Source organism: Homarus americanus, unplaced genomic scaffold, assembly GCF_018991925.1.
Source record: "Homarus americanus isolate GMGI-L3 unplaced genomic scaffold, GMGI_Hamer_2.0 scaffold34003, whole genome shotgun sequence".
In the NCBI taxonomy this organism is placed as follows: Eukaryota; Metazoa; Arthropoda; class Malacostraca; order Decapoda; family Nephropidae; genus Homarus; species Homarus americanus.
This window is the reverse complement of record NW_024720584.1, coordinates 298989-314081: the sequence shown is the minus strand read 5'-3', so window position 1 is coordinate 314081 and position 15093 is coordinate 298989. Positions and strand designations below refer to the sequence as shown.

The window sequence follows — 15093 nt, the reverse complement described above, 5'->3', positions numbered from 1 at the left end:
CCTCCTCCCCTCTCCTCTCCTCCCCCCTCCTCCCTCCTCCTCCCCCTCCCTCCTCCCTCTCCCCTCCCCTCCCCTCCTCCTCTCCCTCCCCCTCCTCCTCCTCCTCCCCTCCCCTCCCCTCCCTCCCTCCCCTCCTCCTCCCCCTCCCCTCCCCTCCCCTCCCCTCCCCTCCCTCCTCCTCCCCTCCCCTCCTCCTCCTCCTCCCCCTCCCCTCCCCTCCTCCTCCTCTTCCTCAGAGATAATTGGCTTAGTCTCAACCACAGCACCACACTAACCCCACCAACCCACGCACATAACCCAACCCCTTAACACAACCCACTAACAACACAACCCACTAACCTGCCAAGCCTACAAACACAACCCACTAACCCACCAGCTCACTAACCCACAAACCACCAAGCCTCAAACACAACCCACTAACACAGCTCACTAACACAACCCACCAAGCCCACAAACACAACCCACTAACCCACCAGCTCACTAACACAAACCCACCAAGCCCCAGCAACCCCACTACACCCCATCCACTAACCCACAAACCCACCAAGCCCACAAACACAACCCACTAACACCAAGCCCAAACACAACCACTAACCCACTAACCCTTAGCCCACCAACCGAAAAGCGTAAGACCAGCAAATAATTCCCAGACTTCAACCAGATTCCATGCTGTCAGATCAGACTGGCCAATCAGAAGAGAGATTCATCCTGTCTTTATGGCGAGACCTTAAACTGAACCGTGATTGGAGGGTGGAGAGAGGTGGAGGGTGGAGGGAGGTAGTGGAGAAAGGAGGAAGGGGAGGGTAGGGTGAGGTAGGAAGAGGGAGGGAAGGGAGAGGAAGGGGAGGAGGAAAGAGAGGGCAGGAAGAGGAGGGGGAGGAAGACAAGATTGTATCCACATTTGTAAGCTGTTACCTGTACTATTCCTGTACATATTACCTGTACATATTATTACCTGTACCTATTACCTGTACTTATTACCTGTACCTGTATGATAATTAATTTATTGAACACGTCACTCTGGTCAGCCTTAAAGCACTAAAAACATATTAAACCACCTCATCTGTACTGTATTTCCCGACGATAATTACCGAGGCGGATGACAGACTCCTCAGTAGAATCAAAGTCCTTAATTCAGGATTAAGACCAAACAAACTTCTATATCTTTACTTACATAGATTTTAAATAAGTGATAGAAATTACTTATATACATGTAAGAGTTATGTGTGTGTGTATGTGTGTGTGTGTGTGTGTGTGTGTGTGTGTGTGTGTGTGTGTGTATGGTGTGTATGTGTGTATGTGTGTATGTGTGTGTGTGTGTATGTGTGTATGTGTGTGTGTGTGTATGTGTGTGTGTGTGTATGGTGTATGTTGTGTTGTGTGTGTGTGTGTGTGTGTGTGTATGTGTGTGTGTGTGTGTGTGTGTGTGTGTGTGTGTGTGTGTATGTGTGTATGTGTGTATGTGTGTGTGTGTATGTGTGTGTGTGTGTATGTGTGTATGTATGTGTGTATGTGTGTATGTGTGTGTGTGTGTATGTGTGTATGTGTGTGTGTGTGTGTGTGTGTGTGTGTGTGTGTGTGTGTGTGTGTGTGTGTGTGTGTGTGTGTGTGTGTGTATGTGTGTGTGTGTGTGTGTGTGTGTGTGTGTGTGTGTGTGTGTGTGTGTGTGTGTGTGTGTGTGTGTGTGTGTGTGTGTGTGTGTGTCTTGACTCGGACTTATCTATGCTTCTATTTGCTTGCGTCTCTTCCTCTTCATATATCTTAATTAAAAGACAAATTAATCACCTGCAAATCCTGTGTATTACTCGCCACTTACAACCTTGATGGCTCGTACCCTTATGGTAATCAGGATGAGGTTTAATTAGAAGAGAACAGGTGTTAAACAGGTAAGTAGTGATGATGATGACGGGGTAGATATCAGAACGACTTGTGTCCCGTCACCTCAGGGTTATGTGATTTGTGTTAGGGATTTATCTTCGGTCGTTAATCATAGCAGAGGAGAGAATTGATTTATTTGATACTATTAAAAATAAATCATAAATTCTTGTTAAAGTCTTATTCTCTGGTGTTAAATTTTAGGAAAGAATTTATTTTATTTGAGAATATTGAGGGAAATGATTTATAATTCTCGTTATATTTTTAAGTCTCTGGCTGGATCTGTTTTAGGGGACTTTAATTCTCACGGGATAGTTATGAAAATATTCAATTCTGGTGTTATCTTTCATTCTCTACCCAGTACTGCAAGAGATGTTAGAATTTTATTATACTAATAAATTTCAGCATTTTTTATATTAAATTCTATGGACGTATGAAGTTAACAGATAAGAATTTTGTGAAAGATATGAAAAATTCCCAAATTCATTCTCTCTCTCCTCTTTTCTCTTCTCTCTCTCTCTCTCTCTCTCTCTCTTCTCATCCTCTTCCTTTGATAAATTTCGGAAAGAGGAAGAGGAGACAAGAAAGGAGAGATATTGAAGAAGAACAAGAGAGAGAGGAGGAGTCGTAAATCTTTTATTTCTGCTAATAAGTGCCCTCACGCCGACCCCAGTGACATAAGGGCATAAGTACTGTCATAATTCCTCGCCCTTATCAAACTCTCTTCTCTTTAAGGACTGAGGCGACGATGGTTGTTGTTGTTGTTGTTTGTTGTTGTTGTTGTTGCTGTGGTCGTTTGTTGTTGTTGTTGTTGCTGTGGTTGTTGTTGTTGTTGTTGTTGTTGCTGTGGTTTGTTTATTTGTTTGTTGTTGTTTGCTGTGGTTGTTGTTGTTTTGGTTTTTGTTTTGCTGTGGTTGTTTGTTGTTGTTGTTGTTGTTGTTGTTGCTGTGGTTGTTTGTTGTTGTTGTTGTTGCTGTGGTTGTTGTTGTTGTTGTTGTTGTTGCTGTTGTTGTTGTTGTTGCTGTGGTTGTTGTTGTTGTTGTTGTTGTTGTTGTTGATGCTTTGTTTTTGTGTTTGTGCTGATGTCCACATTCCTTCACTGATGTCGTTGGCATATCCGATGTCATTGCTGATGTCACGTGGCATATCAGATGTCATTGGCCATACTCCACTGAGCCCTTCTAACCTTGCACCAAGTGTCTGAGTGTCAGTAGTTGTTGCTGACGATCCCCTTCCCCCACCCCTTATCACCCCCCGTGCTTGTTGGTGTCAGGGTTTATGGTATCAGGGTGTCAGGGTGTCAGGGTGTCAGGGTTTTATGGTATCAGGGTATCAGGGTGTCAGGGTGTCAGGGTTTGGTATCAGGGTGTCAGGGTGTCAGGGTGTCAGGGTTTTATGGTATCAGGGTATCAGGGTGTCAGGGTTATCAGGGTTTTTATGGTATCGGTGTGTCAGGGTTTTTGGTATCAGGGTGTCAGGGTGTCAGGGTTGTAATGTGTCAGGGTGTCAGGGTTTTTTGGTATCAGGGTGTCAGGGTGTCAGGGATTTATGGTATCAGGGTGTCAGGGTTTTGGTATCAGGGTGTCAGGGTGTCAGGTGTCAGGGTTTTATGATGTAGGGTGTCAGGGTTTTTGGTATCAGGGTGTCAGGGTGTCAGGGTTTTATATGGTATCAGGGTGTCAGGGTTTTTGTATCAGGGTGTCAGGTTTTAGGGGTTTATGGTATCAGGGGTCAGTTTTTTGGTATCAGGGTGTCAGGTGTCAGGGTTTTATGGTATCAGGTGTGTCAGGGTTTTGGTATCAGGGTGTCCAGGGTGTCAGGGTTTTTATGGTATCAGGGTGTCAGGGTTTTTGGTATCAGGGTGTCAGGGTGTCAGGGTTTTATGGTATCAGGTGTCGGGTTTTGGTATCAGGGTGTCAGGGTGTCAGGGTTTTTGGTATCAGGGTGTCAGGGTGTCAGGTGTCAGGGTTTTATGGTATCAGGGTGTCACAGAATAGCGGTAAACTTCAACATATTCTCACACGTTTGTCTTCATCAGAAAACAAACACCATTTATAGACACTCATTGTGGTCATCAATCGTGTTCAACATATATATTCACAGCACTGTAGTGGAATAGTTGTAAACGTTTAGTCAATTGGTGTGTAAAGGTGTAATCTTCCGTGTAAAGACCTTGTTCACTGTTAATTTTACACCATTAGTATTTGTTCCTTCAGATACACCAGAGCGTTCCATTTCCTCGAGGCTGGGTGTGTGTAGTTGGAAGGTCCTTTGAATACTGACGGTGGTGATTCCCTTTTGAACTGTTGATATTGATCTCGTCTGGGTGAACTACATGATATGTTGGTCTTCCTCTGGTTGGTGGTCGTTAATCAAGTTTCTTTAGTTAGTGGATGTTATTGTAAACCAGAAAAGGAAAGTTCATTCGTAAAATAACATGATCCAAAATAATAAGTCATAATTCTTGTCTTATTTTGGCTTTGTTGTGATAGAATTTTAAAAACCAGAACAGGTAGTGGATGCCCTGTTAATGAGATGTTCATATGTTGACAATTTGGCAATATTTCACAGCTATTGAAGGTTTATTTAACAACTATTGTGTCTTTAAACCTTTTATTCTATTTATATAAACACAATATCGTCTATAACTGACCTTCTGATTGGTCTACATAAAGTTAACAATCATTCGCTGCATAATAATAACATCGTAACTTGTTATTGTAGTGTATAACTCAGTTCATAGGCGGCGCCACCGTCACCACCGTTCATCGAAAACTTGATCACTTGAACGTCTGAGTTACTATTGTGCTATTATTTCCTTGCTAGGTTAGGAGAAAAAAGACTGTGTGGACTGGGGGGCGAGAGGTCAGTTCAGTGATTAGTCAAGTGCAATGAGTGTGTGTGTGTAAACAGGAGGTCATGTCAGATCAAGTGGTGCTGTGATTGGTGCTGTGAAGGTCGAATCTGTATAACCGAACCCCTGGCAGAGATAACACAATCAAGAAGTGTAATCCGAGAAAGAGGTGTGGTCGGCCATCTTGTGGTGAGTGTTATGTGTTTTGTTATTTACTAATATTATGTTTATATCGTACTAAGGGGAGCTAGTGGTGCTATTACATATACTGGTGCTAGTGGCGTTATACTGGTGCTAGTGGCGTTCCTACACATACTGGTGCTAGTGGCGTTACAACATATAATCGTAAAATCCCACCATTACCACCACACTGAAGGATTAGTTCCGCCAGCACATATACCCTGTAATCACGACTGACAGCACAACGCTGTAATCACGGCTCTGTTATTGTTTTTACGACATAATCTCTTAAATCATATCTTCCTTCCTTCCTTATCGTCCTTCTCTTCCTCTATCTTCTGTTCATTTGTCTCCTCTATTTCACTTCCTCTTCCATCTTCTCTATTTCACTTCCTCTTCCATCTTCCCCTCTCCTCCTCCTCCTCGTCGTCAGGCTTGTGTTCCCAGCGTGTTATCTGTTAACTCTACCATGCACGGGAGCCAGATAAGACGTACGGGCTTGTCCTTAAATCTGGCCGGATGTACTTTAAGTCTGGCTGGTAAAGAAACCCTCTTCTCCCCCTCTCCCTTCCTCTCTCCTTCTCCTTCCTCTCCCCTTCCTCTCTCCTTCCCACCCCTCCTAATCTCTCCCCCCCATTGTCCCCCTTCCCATTCCCCTACCTCAATCAAGACCTCGATCTCAGTCTTCCTTCATTCCTCCATATCCTCTTTTATCAATATTCCTACAATCACCGTTTCTTACTTATCTGGTTCAATCTATTATTCCACTTTTCTATCCTTTTCTTTTTAATCTCATTCGTAACATTGGCCAACCCTGTGCAATGCTATTCTAAATCGATTCTCCATATTATCCATCTCTTTTATGGCTGGAAGTTCACCTCTCCCTGCCTTTTCATCTATTTACAAAACTACAGCGTATGTAAGTTAGAAAAGAATAGAATGGTTGTAATTACTCGCGTGTGGTAGAGTGGTGCGTGTGGCTGGTGTTACGGCAATAATATATGGGATGATAAATTCCGTTCTGGGATATGGTGGGTTGAGGCAGCGACAACGTGTTGGTGTAATAACCGACCTGTGATATTAAATAAGTAAATAATAATGTAACTATTATTTACTTATTTGATATAATCAGTGTATATAATTTGCTAGTTTATTGTTGTTTTGTGAAATTATATTATGGAGTGAATTATCTCTTTGCTGAGTTGCCATGTGGTCAAAGTCGGTTCTCTCTCCACACACACACACACACACACACACACACACACACACACACACACACACACACACACACACACACACACACACACACACACACCACCACCTCCATAACCCATCAATTATGACGAAAAATAATACCGTTCTCAGACACGCTCCAGACCATCCAATCAAATGCCAATAAACTAAAGCTGAGAATACACTGTCATCTGTTCAAGCTGAGGTGTACCAAACGTCCGGTCTACTTTACTCTTCTCTCACACGCCAAGCATTAAATATCCCCACCCCCACCCCCACCACACCTCTCCCCACCCCCCACCCCACCTCACTACCCCCTCCACCCCAATTCTCCTTCCTTCGTCGACGACGCCTGAAGGGGAGAGGTGGCGAAGAGGTTAAAGTTCTCGTGTCAGATTGATTCGTACACGATGGCTAAGTCTGCAAACTGAAGATGTAACTGACTTGACTTGACTTGACTTGACTTGACTTGACTTGACTTGGACTAGACTCTTGACTGACATAACCTGTAACATAAATCACCACACCACAACACACTTTATAGCTCACTACCGTACTAACACGAGGTAAAAAAATATTCCATGGGGAAAAATATCTCATTATCACTTAAAATAGTGTTAAGTATAAGTGTCTCCTTAAAAAAGTACTGTGTCGCGGGCGGGGTGGGTGGGTGGGCGGGGGGTGGGTGGGGAGGGGGTGGGGGGTATTTTATACTTTTTTGTCCTTATAAGTATCGTGTTCAGTATTCAGGTAATAATTCAGGTGTTCGTACATTTATCATAAGTTATCGAGATTTATACTACAGGAATGAATAAAAATATATGATGATAATATTACTGGTGTTGATGGGGAATCTCTCTCTCTCTCTCTCTCTAATAAGACAACACCAGGCCCTTAGTAAACACGGCCCCTTCACATAACACTACACGGACCACTTTATTGCTCCTAATGCTAAAGGATATTGACTCATACTACGCGGTGGTGGTAGTAATGAGTGTGGTGGTAGTAGTGGTGGTGTTAGTGGTAGTGTGTGTGTAGGTGGTAGGTGTGTGTGTGTTATGTGTACAGTACATGTATGTGCGTGTGTGTGTACATCACTGTATGCACCGAGGTCTTACACACAAATTAACTCGGCAAACCACACTAATTCGGGCATTCACCCCTCCCTCTCTCCTCCTCCTTCTCACCTCTCCCTCCCTCCTCCCTCTCTCTCTCTCTCTCCCTCCTGCCTCTCTCTACTTCTCCTCTCTCCACCCCTTCCTCCTCTCTTCCTCTTTCTCCTCCTTTCTCTTGCCAATTCCTCGTGTTCTGTTTCCTTTACTAATGCGTAAGTTCTTCTTTCCCTCGTGAAGGAACTTTTAAGTGGAGCTAAATACAGGTTATGAACAGTTTTTCTGGGGGTTGAATCGTGTCTTTGTGTTACTCTTATTTCCGGGTCGTGGTAAAAAGAAAATTATGTCTTATGTTATCTCCGGGTTGTGGTAAAGAGAAAATGGTGTCTTGTGTTATCTCAGGGTCATGGTAAAGCGATAATTATGTCCTAGAATTGCTGTTATCTCAGAGTTATGGTAAAGCGATAATTATGTCCTAGAATTGCTGTTATCTCCGGGTCGTAGGAAAGAGAAGATGGTGTATTTAAATTCAAGTTATATCCGGGTCATAATGGGGGTGTATCCTGTCCTTAAAAGCGTGTTATTTCCCGGTTCTACTGTACTCACATGAATTAGGACACTTCACACAATAGGACACATAATTAGGACATATTTTCAGGACACATTAACAATTAGGACAATTCTTTATATAGTCAATAACTTAACCTTAATCTAGAACAGTAAACACGTAAAGAGAAGAGACAACAAAAAGAGTAAGACTAAAGAAAATAAGAGAAGAAAATGAGGAGAAAGAACCAGGTGAGGAGGATAATTAATGACCAGGTGAGGAGGATAATTAATGACCAGGTGAGGAGGATAATTAATGACCAGGTGAGGAGGATAATTAATGACCAGGTGAGGAGGATAATTAAATAGTCGTTTCAGCTTAATCATTTTTATTTTGAAAGAAACTATTATCGCAGAAGGAACATAATAATAATAATAATGATAATAATAATAATATTCTCGATCAACAGAAAACACGAAGACGGGAGAGATAAATTAGAGACCAATTCAAAGTCGTTCTTTTATACAGTGTTGATGTTGTAACTAGGACAGACGCTCTCCCTGACGCCCCTCTAGCCTCTGGTGGCTGCTGTGGAGACTCTCCCTTCCTTCCTTGGTTCTCCGGCGGGTTCAGGAGCCTAGGGAGGGGCCCCGCGGAGGGCTGGGGGGCCGCCGAGCCCCTCCCGGGTGCCCAAGGGGGAGGGAGGGAGGGATGGAACAGCCTTTGAAGGTTGGTAGCGTCAAGGAGGAGGTGAGGGAGGGACTCAACGTTTGTACGGAGGCGGCGGATATAGGAGAGGCCTTTTGCCGCCGCCCAGGTCACCAGGCAGGTACCAAGTATCACCCAGTAGGTACCAGGCATCACCGAGTAGGTACCAGGTATCTCCCCAGTGTCACCAGGCATCACCAGGTAACACCAGGTAGATACCATACATCTTAAAGCTTCGTCCAAAGCTAAGTTTACCAGGACAGGTAGTACAATAACCCTAACATAATCCCCCACAACCACAGGCTATACTACAAACCGCCAACGAATAATAATAATAATAATAATATATAATGATACAATAATAATAATGATAACTAAAAAAATCAACTCCTTGGAGACTCCATAGAAGACAGAGAAGGTATTGTTGTTGCTGTTTATCAGTGACAAACAGATGACGCGATAGAGTGAGTATGAGAGGTGGGTGAAGGTGGTGGTGGGAGAGAGACAACGACCTGCAACAGAGAACAAGAGTTGGTGTCAGTCTCTCTCTCTCTCTCTCTCTCTCTATGTATTCAATAAATCGTGAAACATTTACCCCAAAAATTAATTCATATATGAAATTTATTAGTTTTTTGTCCCTACTATAAGTTTCTTTTTGTCTAAACACGAGAATAATTTATCATCCACAAGTAAAATTGATTCTTTTGTCCACTTAAGAATTTTGTAACCAATATATTTTTGTCTACATAAGTAAATTTTTTTTCCACACAGTTGAATTCTATTAATTAATTTTGTTAATATAAGAAAATTTTAATAACTTTTTTTTTATCCATACATAAAAGTTTAACTCCTGTTTTTGGTTTTTTAATTTAAGGGGAAAAGTATGAATCGTGGTGAAAATTTTGAATCATTTATTTCATCACAAATACAACATTCATATTATACTTTTTTCTGTATGTTCTTTCTTATTAAATAACATAAAATTTCTCTCCACAATAAATAAGGAAAAAAAAATAAGAAGAAGACCCTTGAAGCGGACTGACTTACTCATCACTCTTCCTCTTCTTCCTCCTCCTCCTCCTCTTCTTCTTCCTCTTCTTCCTCCTCCTCTTCCTCTTCCTCTTCTTCTTCCTCCTCAGGCTCTGGTGGTGGAGGAGGTTCCAGCTCCTCTTCAACTTCTTCCTCTTGTGGGGATTCGGGTTCGTTGGCCTTCTTGCCTGGACGCTCACCGAACCACTTGGGCAACTTGGCTACAGGGATGAACCGGTGTTATTAGTTCAGCGGCTCCATAGACCAATGTTAAACCTAACTTACACTCGCGCCCGGTCCGTTGCCATGTTAGGAATCAACTACGAACAATTAATTACTGTCTGTCACCTGTTTACAAAGATTAATAATTGATTTTTCCTTCGTTCTTATCCAGCAAGATCAATAATAAAGTGACTATTCCTGGTTATTACCTGGGAGAAACAATAACCGTGACTCTCCCTTGTTCTTATCTAGCATAAACCATAAGTGACTCTCCCTTGTTCTTATCTAGCATAAACCATAAGTGACTCTCCTTTGTTCTTATCTAGCAAAAACAATAATAAGGTGACTTTTCCTAGTTATTATCGAGCAAAAACAATAATAATGTAACTCTTCCTAGTTCTTACCTGGCAGGGAAACACAGCAACAGACTAAAGAAAATTAAATATACTTTCTAAATGTTTTCTTTTAAGACATAGACAAGTTAAAGCTCTATTACGTCACTTAAATAAACAGTTACGTCTTCAACACAACTCCTGACAGCTGATTGAGACTCATGCTTGTATTATGAATGTTTGTTTCACTCTGTGTGTGTGTGTGTGTGTGTGTGTGTGTGTGTGTGTGTGTGTGTGTGTGTGTGGGTGGGTGGGTGGGTGGGTGTGTGTGCGTGTGTGTGTGTGTGTGTGTGTGTGTGTGTGTGTGTGTGTGGGGTGTCGTATATAAACATAGGTATTGTGTTCACTCCACTAGATAACCTTTTCAATGACCAAACAACTCAATGGCTCAGACAGTCTCAGAGGCTGTGTTGATTGTAAACAAGCCAAACTAAACCGGTAAACAATATAAACAATGAAACAATTTAATAATATGTCAAACAACGTAAATACTCACATATTTGTCTACTTAAATGATGTCCTTTGAAGTAAAATTAAATATAAATCATAAAAAAAAATATATATATATACTGTATATATTTGATACATATTTTAATAACATGCAAAAGGCAACACCACACAAGAAAAAACAGACGGGTGTGTTTGATATAAAAGCCAACTATAGTACTGTTAACACACAAACGGCGGGAAAACACACAAAAACACTAACAAATCACAAACCTTATTTTTAACTCTGAACTCAGGAATGCGAAAAATATCCCAGGGATAATAATAATCCTAGATATATACCAAGAATCCTCAATATATCCTGGTAAATCCTAGATATATTGATAGTAATCCCTGTTTATATTACTCCCAAAGATGATATAGGACTCCCTGATATATCGTGAGGTCAGTTAGCTTATAAATATTGTTATAGGAAACATGCTGAGAGTGGAGAGGAGAGAGCGCGTGTATTGCACCGTAGAGAAAATAAACTATAAACTCAAATAATAATAGTAATAAACGTTGAATAGTGATGAGGGGAAATATATAGCAGTGTCCTCGGCTATTAGAATGAACGCCAGGATCTGTTTGTTGGCTGTGTGAGGTTTCATGAGACTGATCACAACAACACTTATGTAAACATGTTTTAGTGGAGGTTTATATCAGAGGCTGGAAGGTGGGTGTGTGTGTGGGTGTATGCGTGCACACACATACACAAACACACACACACGCCAAGAAGGTATCGAGGCATCTTCACAACCCCGACATAACACACAACATATTGTAAGTAGTGTTGATGGCAGACAAAACCCAATCTAAGATGTTTTAAAATAAGGATTAATAATCTATGTAGTATAATGACACGAACCAAACGAAAATAAATGAAAATTAATAATTATATTTTTTATTTGTGTTGTAATGGCGCGGAATAAACAGTTTTTTCGCCGTGGCAGCAAGCAGCTGTACACGACCAGGAAGTCATAAATATATATTATTGTTATCTGTTGGCAGCTTAAAGACAGCGTAAATGCACAAGTTAAGCTTATGTTATTTAAGTATAAATATGAACCTGCCTCATGAATCTGGAGACAGTGAGTAAAAACCTGCTTTGAAATTGGCCCAAAAAAAAACCAAATGATAATCGCAGCATATATCATAAACACAAAAAGAAGCAGCGGTGATTATTATTAATTCCGAAAAAATAAAATAAAACAAATTTAAGCAGAAAAAAATAATACAACTTATAGCCAATTAAAGATTTCAAATAAATAAATAAATATACGGTATTAAACAATGGAGAAATTATTATTATTGTTATTTTTTCTCTCCCTTACCCTTCGCGCGAGCATCGAACTGTGACCTGAGATCTGACCACTTCTTCTCTTTCTCCTCCTTAGTCATCGCAACAATACCCTGAGGATGCGTCAGATAAAAGGAAATTGGGGGTCATTTTTAGTCATCACACATCACATCACCACACACTGCAGAGGGGGGGTGGGGGGTAGAGGTAGAGTGTGTGGGTGGAAGAATGAAGTTAAGTCTGGTCAGGTGAACGGTGTGGGAGGTCGAGCATCTTCAGGAGTGTTGGGGTCAGGGGAGATAAATGGTTTAAATTCAGGGCTTCAGAGTTGGCATGAAGCACGTACATAGCTATATATACATACACACACACACACATACACATGACATTCACACACACACATACATACATAGACACAAACACACAGATTCTAAAAGCAGTATGGTGCCAACTTTGAACTCCTGATAAACATATAAAAACAGGTCATGGTGTGATGGGGGGGGGCGGTCCATACACTGCCATCCCCCCCACTCTTCACCACCCCCCACCATCACCACGTTAACACACACTTCAGGGGACGAGGAGGGTGGTGGGGTGGGGGGTAGGGAACAAGTAAGTGGGGGAGCAAACAGTACAGTATGTGTGTGTGTGGTTAAGGAACTGAGGACTTCAGTACAAAACGAAACTTAAAAGATTTTTAGTTTTAGTTTCAAAATAAAAATCGAGATGACGTTAGTATTAATGGTGGATGTAACGTAGAAGTTTTGTTACTCCAAAAAATAATTAACTAGAAAAAAATTAAAAAGTTAAAAAAAAACGTAAAATTAACTTTTTTATATTTGTAATTTTAGAGACTTTAAGAAACAACTGATAAAGGATTGATAGTTATGGCGGTGAGGAACTGGAGTGAAAAAATGGATGAACTACAAAAGATGTTTAAAAAATAGAAGCCCAGTAGATTGTTTTGACTTTTGTTTTCACGGAGAACAAACAATAGGGTTGAGACGCTCGAGCAGCAGCAGGCAAGAGTCTGCATCTTAAACACGGTGTGGTTGTTAGCTTAGGAGGAGGACTAACGCCATGTGAGGCTCTCTGGCACTCTCCCGCTCAACTGGAAGTCAGCTGCAGATGCCAAGGTGGCTATTCTAATACAACAGAGGACAAGAGTAGCTCGTTCTCTCTTTCTTTCATGGAGCTAAACAAACACCGGGTACTGAAGACGCGGCTGACCGTCGTCCATCACCACCTACTGCACACCAACACTTCCAGGCGATGCTTTTTGCCTTCGAACACTTAAAGGAATCTTTCCGAGACTTGACGTACTGTTGGAGACCAAGTCCAGCACCCCTCCACAGTGGTTGGGTCTTCGAATAGTTATAAATATCTTTCTTAGACTCCCCAGCCTTGTGGAGGAGTACAGTGAAGCAGAACTTTCCTCTGTCTCAATACTCGTGTCTTAGAACTTATGACGAAAGTGATCCGAGTCCCCAAGCATCGTCGAGAAGTAAGTTAGAGCAGGACGGCGTACCTCTACACGACGCTTGTGCCTTCAGACTCACGGCAGAGTGGCTGCAAAAGTCCCCAGCCTCGTCTAGATGCACGTCTAAGAGCTGTAGACGAGGTCAGCCGCGTGTGCGTCTCCGATGTGTGTATGTGTGTGGAAGGGGAACGTTCGCTCAACTATAATCAAGACTACCAGCGAGAGATGCCTATCACAGAGGCCTTTACTGCTACGTCGAACACAAGTTCCGGCAGTCGGCCGTACTTACACTTGGTCCTGTTGACAAACTCCTCGTACTTTTCCTTCCAATACCTCTCCATCTCCTCGCTGTGTACAACATCCCAGCCCTGGAGGTACAAGTGTGTTGGAAGTCACATTAAGGGGGGGAAGGGGGGCAAAAAAGAGGGGGGGACATTTCTTTAATAGATCAGCGGGGCGAGAACGGCATCTGCGAGTTATTTAGCCGCTTCGCCCGGAGGTCTCATTTTGTTGTTTTAAGGGATCCAACCAGAGGAAACCACCAAGCCAGCGAGCCGTACTTACACTTATTCCTGGACATATACTCCTCGTACTTGGACTCCCATAGTTTTTGAAGAACCTCTTTGTGAACAACATCCCATCCCTGACAATAAACGGTACACCGAGTAAACATGAGGAAGCACAATCAGTTAATTTGTGAGATACTTACAAAATCCTGCTTGGAGGGGAGGAGTGGGGGGGGGGGTCAAGGTACTGTAACTCGCAACCAACCACATAGAAAAACAATGAAGGGGAGGGGGCACTGCTGAGGTTGGGTAACATCTTTACTAATACAAGAGGGAAGGGAGGGAGAGGGGAGAGGCGGTTACTCCCCATGTCGTAGGGCAACTTCAAGCGCGTGTGTGTGTGTGTCTCTTTTCACCAACAGTCTCTACTCACACTTTGTCCTTTGCATAAATTCTTCATATTTATCTTTCCAGATCTTCTCCATTTCTTCCTTGACAACAATATCCCAACCCTGTGTGTAAGGTAAAACACGCCGTGGGGGGTTGCCTTACTGAGAGACCCTAAGCCAGGTGGAGGTGTAGTCAACCTTTACTCTTTATACAACACCTGGCTTTTTTACTACACCTGGCTTCAACTTTACACATGGCTTTGACTTTACACCTGGCTTTGACTTTACAACACCTGACTTTAACTTTACAACACCTGACTTTAACTTTACAACACCTGACTTTAACTTTACAACATTTGGCTTCAACTTGGGAGTGAAAAATGAAGATGTTTTCGTAGATATTAGTAATATTATTATTATTATTATTATTATTATTATATGAAGCTCTGGGTTTGTTATTGATTGTACTTAATTCCTTTTGTTTTTTGAGGTAGAAAGTTAACCTTACCGAAGTATAAACAATAGAGTTAGAAAGACTTAAGTATATAAAAAAAACAAAAGAGAAATACTACGTTAAAAGAATCTGTTGGAGTAGAAATTAGTCCAGTAAAAATAAAATACGAAGAAAAAAACAAAAGCTTGAGTTATGAGTTAAGAGAATTTGTTTTGTTTATTTATTTTCTGAAAGAGGTAACGTAAGATGATGACCAAATGCTGTTCTGTCTAACCTAACCTTTCATTATCGTGTTCGTCCGTAATGCAGGAGAAAGAGAGAGAGGA

The 15093-nt window shown here is 41.8% G+C and overlaps 1 protein-coding gene across 14 annotated transcripts in view; it reads right to left on the bottom strand.

Annotated features, from left to right (window-relative positions):
- Positions 1–8172: 8172 nt before the first annotated feature.
- Positions 8173–15093, bottom strand: part of LOC121860664 (troponin T, skeletal muscle-like) — a 35006-nt gene continuing 28085 nt past the window's right edge. For 4 of the 14 annotated variants that reach the window (XM_042357936.1, XM_042357935.1, XM_042357932.1 and 1 more), the window contains 3 exons: positions 14358–14436; positions 9557–9759; positions 8173–9021 (listed from right to left, as the gene is read on the bottom strand). In XM_042357936.1, the coding sequence (XP_042213870.1) occupies positions 9560–9759; positions 14358–14436 (279 nt within the window). In that variant the 3' untranslated portion in view covers positions 8173–9021; positions 9557–9559. Of the gene's footprint in view, positions 9022–9403; positions 9760–11972; positions 12052–13707; positions 13787–13982; positions 14062–14357; positions 14437–15093 lie in introns of those variants that run through there. The other 10 variants (XM_042357934.1, XM_042357940.1, XM_042357943.1 and 7 more) reach the window with 4 other exon arrangements.